Raw genomic sequence first — 19,089 nt, forward strand, 5'->3', positions numbered from 1 at the left:
CGCAGAAGCTGCTGTCAGACACATTAGCTGAGTTATGAGACTTGTACTCTAATCAAATGAAGCTGAATCAACACACTCTAAAATGAGAATATTGGAGTATCCATAATAAGCCCATGGTACTCTTGTCATGGCTACCAGTTTCAGCTCAAGTTTACATTATACAACTTGAGCTGTTATAGCAGTAAGTGGTCATTATATTATATTATAAAAAGACAATCTGAACCACCAACCTTTAAGTGTAGATATAGATATTGTACGTGTGTGTCTGTGTATGTGTACTTACGTGTCTACAAAACCAATCTATGCTATAGATTGACACTCTAGTAGAGGAGTATTGCATGAGTTGGGGGCTGGAGACGGGTATCTTGTATCTCCAAGCATTGCAATGGAACAAGCTGGCCATTGGCTAAATGAAGCATTACACTGTCCTGTCCTCTTGTCCAGTCTGTCCTGGGTTTTCAGCTGAGTCACAGTCACAGTCAGTCAGGCAGTCCATCAGCGAGGGGCGGCTCCTCCAAAGCAGCAGCTGAGCCATTGGTCTCTCCTCTGTCACCCCCTGAATCCCTCTCCTCCATGTCCTCATCCCGGCTGAGTGGGTCCGGTTTGGACATGCGGTTCAGGGTGTCAAAAGTATGCATTTTGGGCTCCGGGCTGAGGAGCGAGAGCTGAGGCAATAGTGGCCCCTCCCGTAGCTTAGCAGCTAGCTCCTTGGCGCTGCAGGTGGGGGTGTTGGTCTCGTAGACATCATGGAAGTTGTTGTAGTCTACCTCGTAGAAGCCCTTCTCCAGGGAGAGAACCGGTGTGAAGCGGTGGCCCCAAAGCACCTCTGTGTCCAGGTAGGAGCTCCGCGCCTGACACGTCATCCCTGTCACAGGTGTGGAGAGGCGTGTGTGTGTCCACATGCACGCGAACACGCACACAAAATCAATAAATGGCGCACGTGCACAAGGTATGGAGAGAAGCAAGCGCGCACGCACAAACAGAGCAGGCAGACAAACACACACACACAGAGATGGAAAGAGGTGTAAGGAGAAAGAGAGACAACATGAGTAAATTATTCATGATTTCACAGCAACTTCACACAGAAAGGGCCAAGAGCTGCACCTGCGTTTCCTCTAAACATCGCCATTGTGAAAGCAGTAATGTTAGAAACGCTTATCAAAAGAAATAGAAATATCAGCTCTGTGACTCATAAGATTTGTGCTGTATGTACACACAGCTGTAAAAGTGTCAATCTGAGGTGTCTTTTTGACAATAAGCAACTTATAAAAAAGTCTTGCAAATGCATTTGCTGGTCAAATATGATTTTTGTATCTATTTTCAGGAAAAGTGTTGGTCTTTAGGTGTTACACAGGTGTGACAGTGTCACAGCTCAATGGAAAAGGTGTCGCAGAGGGCGCCGAGCTGCAGAAAGTTACAATACAAACACAATACATTCAATTACTGTGAAAAGAACTCAAATAGGGAATAAATTACACATGCAAATCACACAATTATTCACAAATAAGACTGTTACTGCGAGTTATGAATCCTAGGCTTAGCATCATTAGCGTTTAGCAAGCTAGCCATTCTCATCTCTCTTGTGGATTCAACATTAGCATTATTAATGCCTGAAATAAATATTTATAACAATGTGTAATGCCATTTAGTGCTTTCAGCTCGTGGAGGAAACACCTGGCTGCTGTTTTCCATTTCGCTCTCGCTGCTTTTCACACAGTTGTACCGTGTTTGGCTACTAAGACTTTTAGCGCTTAAATTAGCCATAAGCTTACAACAGATGCAACTTTTTACAGTCACCTTTCACGCCTACATGAAGTGAGTGTTTGATACGCAACGATTTTGGGGGGAGTACATAGGCTGTATAAAAGAAGTGGGTGTAGCCTCCAGGTCTAAACAAAAGTGAAGCCAATGCTGATGTTGTAAACCTGCATTCTTTCTAAAGGCCAGCAGGGGGCGACTTCACTGCTTGCAGGAAGAAGCCTGATTATGAGAAAATGACCCTACTTCTCACTTGATTTATTACCTCAGTAAACATTTGCAAATGCGTTTATGCTGCTTATCTTTCTATCTCTTGCATGGCCACCTTGTGATTGACCTGTCGCTACCACGGCGACCTGGAGGATACGCCTCAGAATAGAGGCGTATCCTCCCCCAGCTTCACTTTCTTGATCATATATGGTCACTTCTGACTCCAAAAAAAACAAAACAAAACAAGATGGCGACAACCAAAACGCCGAACTGAAGGGTTCTAAACAGTATAGTGACGTCACGGCGGCTACATCCACTTCTTTAATACAGTCTAGGGTGGAGTATCACTTTAAATTCGATTACCATATACTGTATGTTTCGCTCAAGCAGCTGCGGTGTTACATAATGTTCTGCTTCTCTGTAGATGCATTATCACTAATAACATCAAGCATGTGCTCTAAAATAGATGTAGATGCCAAACTGATATGGTGTCTGATGTCACGGTGAGGGGAGGGGCTTTTACACCTTTTCTTCAGCTCTCCCTCTGGATACGAGTGGCCTAGTTTCCACATTTAACTTGTGAAATGTTTGTTATTTCCGTGACGAGATAATCAAAGGCAATATAGCGTCTTTCAGTCCCAATGAGAAGGATTTTCTATAGTGTCTGCTGAGGATGTTGACATATTGTTTGATGTGTTGGTTTTAAATTCTTAGTTTAGCTAATACTTTGGAGTTCAGATCCATTCAGCTGTGTTGTGAAGATCTATCAGTATCTTGTCCTATTAGCATTCAAAAGATGTTGCATCCAATTTTGCCATTTTTTTTAAGGTTTTCTCAGATTTTAAGAGCCCAGCTGCTTTTGACTCAGTGCTTCTAGTTGTCTACCGAGCTCTTCACTGCCACAGCGTTTTGCTGATGCATTTGTTTAGTGTTGATTGTCGTGATTATGAAAATACATTTTGATAGGAGTTGCTTCCTGAGGGATTAGATCAACATGAGCAGCCCTTTCAAGAGTCTGAACCAGTTCACAAATCTGAACAAATAAGTACAGCACCCCCCTCCCACCCAATCTGTCGCATACACACAGTTTTCGGATACAACAGACTATTTGCAGCTGAAGACATACTTTGGATTTTTCACTATCAACAGTAGCAAATATTTTATGACAATGCGTCCCTCTCTCCTCTGCTTTCTTCTGCTCCTCTTGGCTCCAGAACAGTGAATTGGCTTTTTCTTCTCCTGTCTTTTGTAAAAACACCTGTGTTTTTACGTGTTATACATTTCGCCGAAAAAGTCTGCTGCAGGGTGCTGTGTGTGCACGAGACACTTGTGCTGTGATGTGTTGATGGGTTTCAAGATTCGACAGATGAGCCATTACAATAAAAAAGGCACAGAATTATCCAACCCCGTCTGCTTGTGTGATTTTCGGGCGAAATTGAATGAAAATAAAACTTGACGCTCTGAATTTGAAAGCACGTGTCTTCAGACGAGCACATAAACAGGGAACTGCTCATTTTTCTGACGGCCCGCTACTCTGAAACCTGAAGAGTCTGAAACATGCCCCATGGGACTGAAAGCTCATTTGTCCGACGGCCTCTTATCTCGAAAACAAAAGCCCACTGCTCCCAAGGCCTGTTGTTCTGAAAACACACGATCAGCAGTTACAGCGCATCGCTTCTCTTCCCAGCATTATCGGTGCTGAAATGAAATATTTCCATGTCAATATTTCTAACACTGTTTGCTCTGTATGCATACTGGTAACTAAGCCCTCCTGTTGGCCCAGATAGCCGAGAGTATAGCGGACAAACCACTGCTAGAAACCAGTCTGAAAACTACTTTGTGGCCCTGCTACATGTGTCTGTTTCCTGCTTTTCCTGGAAAGTGTAAAATAAAAATAAACACAGCTGCAGACGATCTCAGACACAGCAACGATATTGATGCAGGATGCTTTCTGCAATGGAATATAGCTGGCCTTATTTTACATGCACAAACTATTTACAGTAAAGGAAACAAAGCAGCCTTAAACCTGTTATCTTCAGAGACACTTCAACAATGAAAACAAGGTTTGTTGTCGGCAACAGCGACGCACATGGCTGGGCCGTCGGCACAGCAGAACTATTACCAGAAACGTTAGAATAAACTGCATTTAAGTCACTTTTTGTTTAGAGCCAAAGAAATGTTCGATTGCTAACTTAACAGAACAATATGTACAAACAGGGTACATAAAGGTCTGGAGTCCAGGGACCCCTCAGCTCTTTGTAGACAGTGGTGATAACAGAGAATTCAGTCTGAGTGCTCCTGAAGCCCCCATAGATTAAGAATATTTTTTCAGTCTAATAAATGTCTTACCACTCTTGATAGTTTGGATGGTTACTAATGTTAAAAAATTATTTTTCATGATAGCATAAACCGAGCCACCGAGCACTACCTGCGCTCATCAATAAATCCATTATTCTGTTATTTCCAATTCTTCTATTTGTACTTGAAAATTGTGCTTTCATAAAGGCTTTGAATAGAAGGAGGAAGTGATCAAGGGCAAATTTGAGGAAACTAGTAATCAAATAAAACGTTCAGATGGATTTGAAATTAAATGTGAGAGAAAAATAAAACTATTTCTTGCTTTCCATGAGAGCTAAAATAGCTTTGTGCACATTGCCACCCTGCAGCAGCTCGATAAGTGAAATGACGTTCCACGCTCCAACTCCAGCACGGATGATGGTAGTGGGGTCATTTAAATCGGCTATTCCAAACATAGAAATGCATCAGTTCGCGAGGTTAGCTTGATTTTGAGCTTCAGATATATAAACATGATTTTATACGCAGTTTCTCGACACTTCATTATGTATATGAGCTTTAATTGCATACTTTCATAGTGTTGTGACATTCTGTAACTGTTAGCTGTTAGCGATTACTCACGATCATGCCTAAAACCACCGGATGTCAAGGGAGAGAACAAGCGATGGCCAGCCATTAAAGAGAGAATGAAGCCATTTCACCACCCACTTATCTGTCACTTCCACACTCTGTGACAGCATCCAATGTGTGGTGTAGTACATATTTTGCTTAATAGTGAGTTTTTACTCGATGGTATATAAAGCCTGCGCGCTCAATGGAAGAACTCATGCTGGTTTTTAATCTTCCTAAATTTGATAGAGATTATGAGATCATTTCTTGCTTGATATGAGCCATAAATGTTCCTTTTCCAACTGTGAAAAAAAGTAAATGCTGTTTGTACTTATCTTATCTCTCCCCTGGCATTACTCATGGGATTTTTTTTAAATATTAAAATGCTTCCCCCTTGGATCAGAAAAAAAGAGCATTTTTTGCAGACCACAGCATTCGGCCATCCATTCATTGATAAACAGCGACACTGACAGCAGAGTCATCACTTTTAAAATAGCTAGCGAGGGTGCTTCTTCAGCTAGAAGTGTTGGTAGCCTTGTAGCTCAATTAAAAACGTGATTATCTTCAACCAGAAGTACTTTTTGCACATTGTTTGGTTTTTTTTGTAGCATCCTGACTTCACTGTGTGTGGCAAGTGCAAAATACTGCAACCTGAGCTATGATTTAATTCGGCTTCTTACACCCACGTGACCTGTTTAACAAGTCTCATTAACGTAAACATGGGGAGGAAGTACAGTAGGGCTAGTGGCTGCTCAGATTAGTGCCTCGCGGTCAAGGGCAGTGACGGCAGAACTCCTGCATGACGCCACGGTCTCTTCCGGTGAAGCGAGAGGTGATTTAATGCCTGAGTCAAGTATCCAGCAGCGTGAGCAGGAACCATGATGACTAGTGGTGCTTTGTGTGGGGGGGGTGAAATAAATAAAAAAATAAAAAAAATAAATGGAGCAGAAATGTTCAGATGCATGCAAAGCCATGCCTGATCGCATTAGGGAGCTCGGCGGTTTGAGTTTCTGAAAAGACAATTGTGTGCACGAGACTAATCAACCACTGTGTCTTATTTACTGATGCAAAGTATGATGATAACCAATAAAGTAAATTAGTAACATGTATAATGCATTGAATTCACAATGAGTGTATTATAATTAGTCTTTGAACAAAGGCCAGTAAACAATGCAGCTCAGGCATATAAACAATGCTTGATTTAGCCAGTGCCCCACAGAAAACACGTTGGCACAGCAAATTAACAGCTTGCTGTTGGCCGTCATGCTGACAAGGCTCCTGTCTTCATTACATTCTAACTATGAGTGGCAGGGGGATTGATGCTCTTTTCAAAAATGACAAAATACTCTCTTTGAATATCATCATTTAAGCGTTTCTCGTGTGACACGTGGACATCGCGATGTGCTGTTGTCTGACTTTAACTGCTGAGCTGAAGACGCTGCGCTTTTCCACCTGCAGCCCCGCCAACAGTCTCGTGCTGGAAACGGGACTTTTGTGGAACTTTACTGAAACACCTGGCCACGTCTGCCCCATAAATGTGACCAGCCTGGGGCACTTTTGGAGTCGGCTTGGCCTTTACCCAAAACACACGCCAGCAGTGTGGGTAGCTACACTTCATTCATTTTGAAATAAACAATATCAAAGCCACATCCTTGACGTAGCAACAGTGGAAATGTGGGCTGCAGAGAGAACAGAGGCCGTTTTCAAGGCGGCTGTCGCTTGGTGAGCTTCCGATCACCTGCGTCAGCTGAAGCAACACATGCTTGGAAATGTGTAGAAATGATTTGCAGCTGTAGGATTAATGACAGAGACACCTTCCTCAAAAATCATTTGTCGGCTGTTGTGAAATCATTAAAATGTTACGTTTTCATTAAAACCTGTGCAAAACTGAAATGTTTCATATTATATAGAGAGTTGATTATCTGTTAGTCTCTCTCTGATGTTGGTCTCCCTGTATTATCTTCTGCAAACTGCAGCACTTTCAGATACTCGCTCCTGCCCCTCCCCCGCTTTAAGCAATGCATCTCTCCGTGTGAGCCTCTTCTGTCTCTCCATCCATTTATCCATCTTCCCACCCTTCCCACTCAATTCACTTCCAGCATCCCACATTTCATCAATCTCTGTCTCTCTCGCTCCATCTATCCATTATCCATACGTCCTCCCACTCCACCTGTCCCCCTCTGTTTGCCCCTACCCTTAATCACCCCCCGTCATACCTGTGGCCTCCACCATGCCCTCAAGGATAACCACGATCTCAAACTCCTCCTTCTCCATTTGAGCCAGTGTCATCTCCCAGAAGGGGCTCTTCTCATTGATCTCGTGAGAGATGATGAGCGGCGACACCAGGAACAGCCGGTCGTCTCCCGTGTCGAAGCCGATGTTGATGTCAGTCTGGTTGAGTGGGATGAACTCCCCCTCCTTGGTCTGCTGCGAGCGGATCAGCTTTGCTCTGATCGATGCCTCCACGATGTGAGAGTTCCTCAGGTCCCCGACCCGAAACATCAGGCACATCTTGTTGTCCCGCACCGATATGACGGCATTGTGCGAGAACATGAGGGTCTCGGCGCGGTTCTTTGGCTGTGAGATCTTGACAAACATGCAGCCCACCATCATGGCATTAACAATGGAGCCCAAGATGGCCTGCACCAAAAGCAGTATGATACCTTCAGGGCATTTTTCCGTAATTACACGATAACCGTACCCAATGGTGGTCTCTGTTTCAATGGAGAAGAGGAAAGCTGAGACAAAACTGTTGAGGTTCTCCACACAGGGGGTCCAGCCCTCCTCATCAGCATGCACCAGATCCCCACGGATAAGCGCTATCAGCCACCACAGGAAGCCAAAGAAAAGCCAGTTGACGACGTAGACCAAGGTGAAAATGAAGAGACTAAGACGCCAGCGTAGGTCCACCAGCGTAGTGAACAGGTCACTGAGGTAACGGTAGGTCTCTTGCACGTTTCCGTGATGAACGTTGCACTTGCCGTCCTTCTGCACGTATCGCTGACGCGGCTTCTTCGCCGGGTCTGAAATCAAGTGGGTTCGCTCTGTCGAGATCTGAGCCTCCCGCAAATGTTTAGGAAGCTTCTTCACCTGAGAGAGAGGCAAAGTGAAGGGAGGAAGGAGCAGAGAGAGGAAGAGAGAGGGAGAGAAAACAGTAGCAATTTAAGTTTTTCTCCACATGGGTGTACTTTACAGCAACGATTTATTTGCATTGATATTTTCTCGTCAGCTACATTGAGTTCGTGGATGTAGGTGTTAACCTCTTTAATGAGATTTTCTTTCGGCCTTCATACATCCACGCTGCTCTGCGCCGCTGGCCGAGAGACAAATAAAATTAAGAGGCATTACAAAGTCACTGCTCTGCGCTTCTCCACAGTGACATTGTGGCTGTCGGTCAATGCACATATACACAGGGAGAGAGAGGAAGAGAGGGTAAGGACATGACAAGAGCACGAGGACGCCCAGGTCTTTGTCTATATTGGCTCAGCTCCAGCGAGGCGATCTGGCCCCACAGCTGTGCCCTGCCTCCCTCCCTGTCCCCTGTGTTCCCTCCCCTCGCACCCTCTGGGACATTGGCAGGCCTGGATAGGAACAGATCCTCCATCCTTCCCCAACAGAGCCTTACGGCATCCTCTGGCATATGCCTGGGGACACACATTGCACTTATCTAGGACCATTTACTCATACTGAGTACATGCAGGATTCTAATAGTGTATATATATCAAACCATTCTGTGCACATTCACACACACATACAGACAGAAAGACGCAGATACAGGCGGGCGGAGTTGTAAGGTACCTTCCAAACAGACCAAGGACATGCTGACACACTGACACTTTACAATCTCACTTCACAACTGAAATGCATTGTGTTGAGGATAAAAAAAGAAAAACAGCTCCTGTGTCCTCTGACTCTCACTCTGCTAATCAGACACCTGTGATCCATCTTCCTATAGCAATGGTTCTCAAACTGTTCAGAAGGTGAAACAAGCTCACGCCCCCTCCACCCTGCTATTTCTTATCAATCACTGACATTGATAGGGGAGGCGACTTTAAATAAAGATCCTGTGTAATGGTAGTGAAATAAAGGTCAGCACCATAGCAGTTTCTCTAGATTCAAGATTTGAGATTTCTTTATTGTCATTGAGCATGACATGTCAATGAAATTTGCATTGCAACCCCATGTTAGAAACAAGATAACAAGAAAGATAAGAAAGATTCTAAAATAAAATTAAGATACTAGAATAAAATACACCAACATGCAATAAAAATATTCGTAAATGTGATTAAAAATATACCAGAAATGAAAATATACTAAGACAATAAAATATACTAAACAATAAACAATAAAATATACCAGTGAAACGTACCGACACTGGTATATCTATATAAATCATAAAATATTGCCCCCCAGTTTGACAATCACTGCATAATCTAAGGCACTCCAATATCCCTGCAGTGGCGTCGGGTGCAGAGCCGGGATAATAGAGTGTGTCAGACGGCTTTATTCAGGATGCTTTCCGTGAGGCGTCAGCTGCTCCTTCACTGCTGCCCTGTACATGCACTTCCAGCCAGGCCTGCACGTACTGTATTGAGTTTTCAGATATTGATGTGAAGTGATCCCCGTTTAAGAAACATTTTGACAAAGAGGAATTGAAAGACAATGCTTATTGACCGGCATCGCAATTAGCGGCTTGATGACGATGCACTCGCCAAATGTCAGCGGGCTCCCTTATTACCAGCTGCAGTCAGGGATATTGGGTCAAACATAGATTCAGGACACAGTCAGACCGGCGTGTCTGTAAGACATCAGTTGTTTCCTTGAATTGTTGTTATTCACCACTCTGGAGCTTTTAAATGAAAGGGGGTCTAAATGCCCCCCTTCATTTCCACACTTTGAGACAGGGTTAATTGAGTGATAGATGAAGCTGTCAAAGCAGCGCTGTCCAATCTTTGTAGTCAATACAGTCAGTGGGGTTGATGGTCAATAAACAAATTAATTAGTTCTGTTTGTGTGGCAGTAGTAAGTGGTGGGTGTTTTCTCCCATTTAGCCTCTCTGGCTGCACTTGGATGGAAAGTACACGTCCAAATCAGTCAGGTAATCAGGACAGATAACTGGTGCAACTCCACCATCTGTCATGGCAGTGAGTAGAGTGCCTTTTCCTTATCTCCGCTGAATTTTGGGAACTGAAGTATATATTTATCAGAGCTAGAAAAACAGGTTTGTGGGGCTCGATCCATAATCTGCACTGTTTATTTAATCTATAAAGTAGGCCTACAGCATATCTACTGCAGCCCTTTCATCCCCCTCATTCCCACCTTTCTTGAAAGACGTCTGGTATTTCTTTCTCACACACGTAGCTCTCTCCCAACTCATCATTCCCATCTCTCTACATCTTCTCCATCCCCTTTTTGAGCTCTCCCGAGCCTCCACCATCAAAATGTTCCTTCACATCCTCTCTCTCGTGTCTTCCACTTTCTCTCCAAGCTGTGGAAAGACTGCACTGATCAGCACAGTGTTTGACCAGCAGTGGCTGTGCGGCTTACCTGTGCAGGTGTGACTCCTATCTCCATGTTGTGGTCCATGAGGACTCGAGAATCTCCTGCCATCCTCAGCTGAAGCTCAACACCTGAAAGACATGAGGTAAAATGGTCCATTAAATTTAGGCGTTAAAACGCAGATATTTGTTGGTGTTTGCGGCAGCACAGCGAGCTTCGGTTGATTGATCACCTTTACTGAAATGAACCAATACACCAGAGAATGCAGGTCAAAGCCACAGTGCCCTGCAAACATGTACAAGGTTTATCCATCAGGCCTTTCAACCTTTCAACCCTCCGCTATCGAAATTACACAACCTCTTTGAAAAGTACATACGTTATGTCCACGCTAACAATGCTGTGTTGATGTATAGTGCAACCCTGCAGGCACATTATTTTCTACATTTAAATTTCCTCAATTTGTCAATATGTCAATATTTGCCAACTGTTGTAATTAGAACCCACAGAAATCCAGGAGGGCAGTTTGAACTATGCGCTTGAAAAGGTCAAATCTCCAACAGAGTAAAATGCTTGCATTTGTATTGGTCATTATATTTTGTCCAGAAGGGTTTTGTTATACAGGTATAGACTGTTCAATTTAAATAAATAATATAGTGCATGTGAAGAATTTTTAACTGCTTTCACTGCAAAAAGTGACCTGATGCAGCTTCTTACCAGACAGTTTTTATGTTTGAGCTATTCTCAATAGCTTATTACAGGCTCTGAGTATCCATAATCTGGTAGAATCTGTGCTGTTATCAGCTGATCCAACAATAGATGTAGAGTTTAACTTTGGGAAATGAAAGCATTATAAAATGTACAAGCCTCTGCTCTGTAGAAAGTGGTACAGTTTGAGATCACCTGAATTTCCTTTGACATTTAGATATTATCCTGTTTTTTTAGTAAATCACCACAATCAAGAAGTCGTGACCTTATGGAGGACATTCATATGACAGACAATTAAGTCTTAGAGATTAATGGTAGCTGGGCCTGCAGCACAGCCCTCTCACATCCATAATGGGGAGGTCAGTGAAAAGAAACCATTGCCAAATGCCACCATGCTTTGACTATCAGTGCAGCTGGGTTCAGTTCAACTTTCCCACCTCACTAAGTGTGGCGTCACGAGAGTGCGGCATGATTTTTTTTTTTTTTTTTTTTTTGCCAGCATGCGACATTTTAAGCCACGTTAGCAGCATAGCCGACAATATCAGTCGGTCTGTTATTCCAAACTCGCACACACACACAAACGTTCCGCAGGATTACTCCCACTGACGAAGATGATCGTCTGACTCTTCAGCATTAAGTTGACATTTGTGGTTCAGAGGAAAATTTCTCTGCTATCTGATGGATTGCCGTGGATTTGCTGCACGTATTCAAGGTCCCTCGAAGATAAATTCTTTGATGATCCTCTGGCTTTTCCTAGAGCGCCACCAGCAGGTCAACGTTTTCACTTGTACAGTTTCCATTGAAACATGTATATGGAAACATCTGCTTGAGGGATTTGCAGCAAATTTTGGGCATAATTCATGGTTCCCAGGTGATGTATCCTCATGTCTTTGTCGACCCCCTGACTTTTCCTCTAGCGCCACCATGAGGCTAACATTTGTTATTTTTAAACAAATATCTCAACAACTGTTGTACGCATCACCAGGGAATGTGGTACACACTTCCATGGAGCCCAGATGATTATCTGTTTGATCCCCTGATTTTTTGTCTGTTGTTCAACCATAATGACTCTGTGTTTAGTGCTAATTAGCAAATGTTAGCAACTTAGATGGTAAACATGGTAAACATCGAGCCATCGGAATAGTGTTTTCCTCAAAATGTGTTTGGCAAAACAAAACAATTGTCCTATTTTTTGGACAGAGCGTTGGGCTATTCATGAATGCAGCACCTGAACAATCATCAATGACCTGTACATGCATTTGCAGATTACCCTCTAAATATACACCCATGCTGAATTAAGTATTAACACATACTGTAAATGTTAAAATATTAATACATATTTGAATTTCATAAGACCACAGCATTCTGTATTTGGGTGAATGCACATAAAATTTTAAAAGCTCAGGAAGCTTGTTCCATCTGGCAGCCCTGTCCCTCAAGTGTAGAGTACAACTGTGATTACCCATAGAAGGCTGCCTCTGTATGTCTCTAATATACTAGTATGTACAACATGATAAAATAGTCTGATAAAAGTGCAGCATTTTCTCTGCTGGAAGGCCTTAGCAAAGGATTAGCTGCTAACATCACATGGGAGACGACCCAGTGTCCACTGTTGGCTAATTTGCCAGTACAATGAAGCAGGCTCAGCTGCAGTGCTTTTAACGGCATCATTTTCCCAAAGAGCAGGCTCGTCATTGCCAACACCGCCAGTTGCTCCGAGTGCATGTGCCCACATGCACACACATACACAGACACACAGCTGTCTATATAGACACACAGCTCCTCCTGGGCCACACCACCCCTCAGATCTGACGCAGCTATTGCTGTCTCTTTTCCTATACATTCAATCTAATAAAAGACAAATGTACACATTGTCTTTGTGGCTGTTTTTAGCTCCGCTGGTGCAGCTAGGTGATGTGCTGACAGTCTACACAATGTGTGATGCTGACTTGTACGTGGAAACGGGTATTTTTAAACATCTGTTATGTGATGTACAAAGTGGCAGGACAAGTTGAAAAGGAACAGTTTCAATGTCTGCTATAGCTACAGAGGGGAGGGAAGGTATGAGCATGTGTGTTTGGGTGGAGGGGGGGCTCAGATAAAGCCTTAATTTTAGCAACAATCTTACAACACCTTTGAGTCTCCACAAGAGGCAATTAACTTATAGAGCCCCTGGGTGTTGCTTGAAAATCCAGCACTCGTAATTTACTAACGGCTTGTCCACGTGTACACGGGTGTTGTTGAAAATGGGCTTTTCCTGCTTCATTCTCAAAAAAACAAAAACAAAGCAGCTTTTTAAAACAAATCTCTGTCCACATAAAAATTCAAATGAAGCGCTACCAAGAGCACATCAAACCAACCCGAACCCTAAAGCCATGCCGGCCAATCAGAGGCCTGAAAAAAGCTGTTACCAGTAAGCTTTCTGCAGCTAGAGGTCCGACCAGGCCTCATCCAAAACCAGCTAACGCTAGTGGCGAGGTCTGTGACGTGGAAGTGTTGGGTTATGGAACAGCGACCTCCGCTGTAACCGTTCACTTATATCACTAGATCACTTAATCATATAAAATATCCTGTTAGCATGGTTAGCGCCAGCACGAAATGTCTCCTCATGCAAACAAAGGAGATAGCAGTGTGCACTCTGACGTCAAACTCAGTTTTCCCCATCTACATGCCAGCACTGAAAGCGGAGTTTTGAAAATCTTCACCCTGGAGGGAGTTTTCCAACAGGTCCAAGGCCAAGACGCGTAGAATAAGTCTATGTGCGGACTACAGGATTTAAAGAACAAGAGAGACAAAGAGCCTCATAACCAAGCAAGCAAAAGAACATGGGTAAATTGCTTTAGCCGCTGGTTCCTGACCTTAACAACATCTGACATTTCTTTGTCATCTGTCTTTGATGTTACTTTATTTGATCGCTGGCGAGCGAGGGCGGAGAATGCAAAGTCGAGTGTGGAGAAGTGAGAGGACCACGTCACAAATCAGATCCACACAGGAATGTAGTGTTGACATTGATGGTCCAAAGCAAAGGGCAGAGTGACGTGACAGGCATCTGAGCAGGGAAAAGACAGACAGACGGACAGCAGAGGCGCGGGACACACACAAAGCTTCTGACAAAGCTCGCTGAATACATTAAAGGGGTTGCAAGGTCTCGCTTTCTGACTCATTTTAGGTTCTCTCATGAATTAAACATGGCTCCCTGGAGATTTGTGAACTCCAGACCTGTGTGTGTTTTCAGCGAGGCTGCGATTGTGGCGTCTGTTCGCGGCAGCAGACTCAACAAGTCCAAATGAGAGGTGTTCGAACATGGATACCAGCTGGGGTGTTTTATCTCGCCGCTTTAAGAGGGTAACAGGCATTTATCTTGTTACCGGGAGAGTGACAGGATGCTTTGGCTGAATTGTGTTTGTGTCCTGATAACAAGAGCACTCATCTGTTGTGCTTAAAGCCAAGGGGTGCTAGTAAGCCAGGGAACTTGCCTCCTAAGGGATATCTACAGGACATACGTTTTCCTTGTTTGCTGACGCTGCACGCCGTAAACAATAATCTGCACAGAGCGCAGCAAAATGTGCCTTTTTTCCTTTCTAACCTGTGGCAAGCTCTATAATTTTCCCCGAGGGCTGGTATTGTACTGAATAGCACTTACTTCATGATTTAATTTTCTCCATTTTCAGAACTTCAGAAACTTGTGTTCTCAGCTTGATGTACCGTTCCGAAAGGTAACAGCCGGCTTGGAGCTGATCCAAGAAAGGTTTTTATCAATACTAATCACTGTTCTAATAAAGCACCATGCAACAGATTAATTACCTGAATTATAATTCTCACTTGATCAACATAATTTCAAATAGTTTCATTCTGTGAGTTACTTTTTTTTGTTTCCCATTATATGGAGGTAATCAATTTAGTTTTTCTGGCCTGGGGAGAAACACTGTTTCCTGCTTGAAATTTGCACAGACGTGCTTGTTTTGCAAATGCTGAGAATGCTGCTTGCTGCTGTACAAGTTTTCTATCACCAAACTGCTAACTGTTCAGGAGTGAAGATAAATCAGCAGTATTTCCATTCTAGAAATATCTAACATATATATGCATTACAGTAACCCTTCCACAGACCAGGCTCTGACCTGACGATAGTGCTTATGCTGCTTAGCATGACAGGGTTACAAATGGCAGTTAGATGTTGCAAACTCAGCAGCATCCCTTAGTTTATGATACAAATTTAGCTCTAAGTGGGCACTCATCCGTGGATTTTGAGGTCACGGCTTGCAGTTTTCTGTCAGCTCATCATATACAGTGCTGACACGGAAGAGACAGAGAAAAACGGGCAAAAACAAAGAGAAAAAGAGGAAGAAAAAGGGAAGACAAAGGTTGCAGCAGAGCTGATCCTTTAAGAGACTTGAATCAGCAACTATATTTACCGAACCACTGCATCAGATAGATGTTTACACTGGCAGAGTTGTCCAGCTTATCTCTATTCCCGTGGAAGCTGCAGAACTTTCTATTTCCTTGATTCCCTGCCCTCCGTCACTCCTCCCCTTGAGTGAAAGCAAGGAGCCATGGTCACCGGGCCTGTCATGATTATGTCCCAGGCTAAGATTGGCCCATAAAATAACATGGCTTCATCCCTTATCTCTGCTCACTTATGACACTTTGAGGTCGGGCGGGTCAAATGACTAAAAACGTCCCGAGCTAGTTTGGCTCCAGGCCCAGCAAAGACGCACGCACGCACACACACACTCACACGTGCACAGCCACAGACATAAACACATACACACAAACTTCATACTGTCCCTCCCTCCCATTTCCCCATTACGCCCGATAGTGAGCTGAGTGTATCCAGTTGTGTCCTTCTCATGGATGACCTTCTCTGGAGTGACACTGCTGCACAGAGACGTTCGACTCACACTGGAGAAACAATTTCCCTAATGATATGTCCAACTCTCTCTCTCTTTCTTTCTCTCTCTCACACACACACCCACACATACACAGACACACACACACACATCTCCCTCTGCCCTTCCATGAATCTCCATCTTCCAGTACATTTTGCACACACCCTTCGAAGCCATAAATAACTATCATAGCTATTAAATTGTTACTGCTGCACGTTTCAGGTCTGCCTCGCTCCTCCACTAAGATGAGCTTGTTTTTTAAAAAATGTGACATGCCAAGATTTCATATTTGCTGCTGAGTGGGGCTTGGATGGGATTAAAACCCAACACTTACTGAAGCCAAATAACACCCTCTTCAACCGCGCTGGCCTGAAGCGTGAGAGACGGGATGGAAAGAGACAGAGGGACGAGACGTGAGACGTGTGAAGTTGGGTGGCTGGGCATACTCCCCAACACCCTGTTTCGTTTCCTTATCGGCCCTTCCTATCAGGCTCTTGCTGTGATTTATGGCTTTAGATCCCAGATCCCCTGTGCCACCGCTCTGTATTAGAAGGCAGTGATGGCTAAGCAAAAAGAGCAAACTTGAATGAGAGGTACGGACGTGAGTGTGAGCATGATAATCTGCATTAAATATAGTAGGATTGCACAATATATTACAATAAACTGATCTGTTAATTGTTTAGAAATCAGAGCCAATGACACAAATCCTCTGCATCAAACCTGATCATACTATACTGTATGTGGTTCAGTAATCTTCTGATTCACCTCGCTGCAGAGGACAGAGGAGCAGGGGAGGATGGGATGCGGGAGGATGGGAGGCCATGAGCATGGCGGGGCGGGGTAGCAGAACCAGGCAGTGTGTGGTGAATGCTGGAGGAGCCAAAGGTCAAATGGTCTTGATTGGAATTCCTGACATGCTTCGCTGTGTCCCCGTGCCTGTCCCAATGAGGAGCCTCCTCCTCTAGTCATCTCATGCCAAGTCAGAATAAAATGAGATTACCACACCACGGCCGCATGTTAAAACTCCAAACTGCAGCTGAGTAAAGAACCCTTTGCTCAGTGCATTTTCTGACAAGGTGTCCTTTAGTGATGAGCTTAAACCTCTGCTGCTGAAAGTAGATGACATGGTGTGAGTGTGAAGCAAGATAGTGTTGAAAAGTAGTGCTCAGCAATCTCTTAATCTTAAGAAAAAATATCTTTAAAAGAAGAAGCATGTCAAATAATAAATTCTGCGCTGTCACTCTCACACAGTATTCCTCGTCTCCGTCCGTGTTAATGAGCTGCAAATTTACGGGGATGTGCCTCCCCTGGGTGATGGATGCATATGCTTCATACACTGCAAAAAATCTGCTTTCAAAAACAAGACAGAAAAGCTGTCAGATGGGGGAAGTATTACTTAGAATAAGCAAAATCGTCCGCAAACAGAATAGGAAAATTTCACTCACCGAGATTTTTAAAATAAGCAAAAATATTTAGTCATAGTTATCTTAAAAGTGGTGATGCCAGACCAAAAACAAGTACATTTGTCTGGCTACAAAGAATTAAACAAATCAGCTCTGGATTGTCAGTGTCAATCAAACAGTTTTAGAATTCTGGGATTTTAGTTTCAAGCATTGTGTACGACGTTACACTATCTTATTCATTTAAAATTAAGGACATAAAAGGCTTGAAACAAGTGAAAGAAGCATATATTCCCTCGATTTAAGATAGTCCACCTTCCTTCGATTTCACTTTTTGCAGTGTAGACGCTATGTACAGAGTGTGTTCGCGTCTTACATCTTAATGATACTGCAGTGATGTTTCTTATCAAATGCTCAAAGTGAAGTGTGTGCATGTCCTGAACGCCCCCTGGTAAGTTAAATGGTGCTTTGTGTGCTTCCTGTGGTGGTTCCAAGGGTGAAACCCTTCATCCCCAAAAAAGGCCTTGCCACGCCAGTTTCCACCCTATTTGCAGGCAATTAATATTAAAAATATGGTGTTGAAAGTTCATGATATTTTCCTGATTGGTGTAAACTTCTTTACTCACCAGTTTAAAATTCACTTTGCCCACTGTATAAAGAAAAAAATGGTTGCACCAGCAACCCAGGAAAATCCACCAATGGATGTCACCGCTGCTTCGCCCAATCTCAATCCTTGACTCTCTGTCGTCCACTGATGCTGCTGCAGCTGGTGCTAAGTGACAGCCAGGTAAGGTGTTTTAATTTGTTTGTTATGCTCAGTTGCAGACGTCTCACCCTCAATAAATGAGAATCTGCAGCGGAGTGTGTCTATATCACAAAATCTACAACAGCAGTGGTTGAATGATCCTAGCCTAGCTATAGCTCACAGCATGCTAGCTCAGCTCGTGACTCATGCATGAAAATAAATAAGTAAATCTATAAATAAATAAAACCTCTTTTGGAAAAAAAAAGTGTTCGACATAAAATATGTTTTTATGTCGTGGCATCATTATTTGAGTCACATGAATAGAAAACATCACCAGAACGCAGGAAATTCTAGCTTGTCTGAAACCTCACGCCACTCTCTTGCCAACCCAGGTCAAACTTGTTAAAGCCGCCACTGCCTTGCACCTCATGAATCAGTGTGAACTGTGAACGTAGCTGAGCTGCTACTGTGTCTGTGCATCAATGCAAGTAAATCATATTCATGGACATTTGTTATACTGGCCAATTAAAGTGACTGTACTTGCAGTGCTTGTGCTGTGTTTACAAGCACATGCACTACGTGACTGCAGCAATCCTGTAACACAATAAACATAAACCCTCATGTGATTTACTTAAACTTGCCTGACCTGAATACTTATCAGCTGGACACGAGACATCAACGCATCTCTGCCATTGTGGTCCATGCTTAACTAAAGGAATCCTCATGAATAGCACCAAGCGTCCTCCTTTATTAAAATAACTGCAGATAAAGGCTGGTGTGGCCCCGCTGGCTACGCCAGGAGCAGGAGATGCTGTAAAACTTCCATTTCATTCCATATAACCTGCTGCTGACAGATAAGAACAAGAGCCATTATTAAGATTCTTGAGAGCCAGTTAACGTGGACATGGGATGTATACTGGAAAGTATTTTCGCAGTTGTCAAGTGCAATCTGTGACAGATTGCAATGAAGAGTCTTTCTGGT

The 19,089-nt window shown here is 43.5% G+C and overlaps 1 protein-coding gene across 1 annotated transcript; it reads right to left on the minus strand.

The window, feature by feature from the left end:
• Window positions 1-479: 479 nt before the first annotated feature.
• kcnj5 (potassium inwardly rectifying channel subfamily J member 5) lies at window positions 480-10,494 on the minus strand. The gene is made up of 3 exons (XM_041940222.1): window positions 10,420-10,494; window positions 7,089-7,962; window positions 480-865 (listed from the first exon to the last, which is right to left on the minus strand). Exons 1-3 carry the CDS (start codon window positions 10,480-10,482, stop codon window positions 480-482), a joined length of 1,323 nt encoding a protein of 440 aa, XP_041796156.1. The 5' UTR covers window positions 10,483-10,494.
• Between the last annotated feature and the right edge of the window lie 8,595 nt (window positions 10,495-19,089).

Source organism: Chelmon rostratus, chromosome 7 (genome assembly GCF_017976325.1).
Source record: "Chelmon rostratus isolate fCheRos1 chromosome 7, fCheRos1.pri, whole genome shotgun sequence".
In the NCBI taxonomy this organism is placed as follows: domain Eukaryota; kingdom Metazoa; phylum Chordata; class Actinopteri; order Chaetodontiformes; family Chaetodontidae; genus Chelmon; species Chelmon rostratus.

Excerpts from the sequence above, each read along its gene's own strand:
- kcnj5 (XM_041940222.1), bottom strand. The coding sequence starts at position 10,482 with ATGGCAGGAGATTCTCGAGTCCTCATGGACCACAACATGGAGATAGGA. Across the intron at positions 7,963-10,419 it reads TAGGAGTCACACCTGCACAG|GTGAAGAAGCTTCCTAAACA; the intron begins GTAAGCCGCACA and ends CCTCTCTCTCAG. Across the intron at positions 866-7,088 it reads GGGCATGGTGGAGGCCACAG|GGATGACGTGTCAGGCGCGG; the intron begins GTATGACGGGGG and ends CACCTGTGACAG.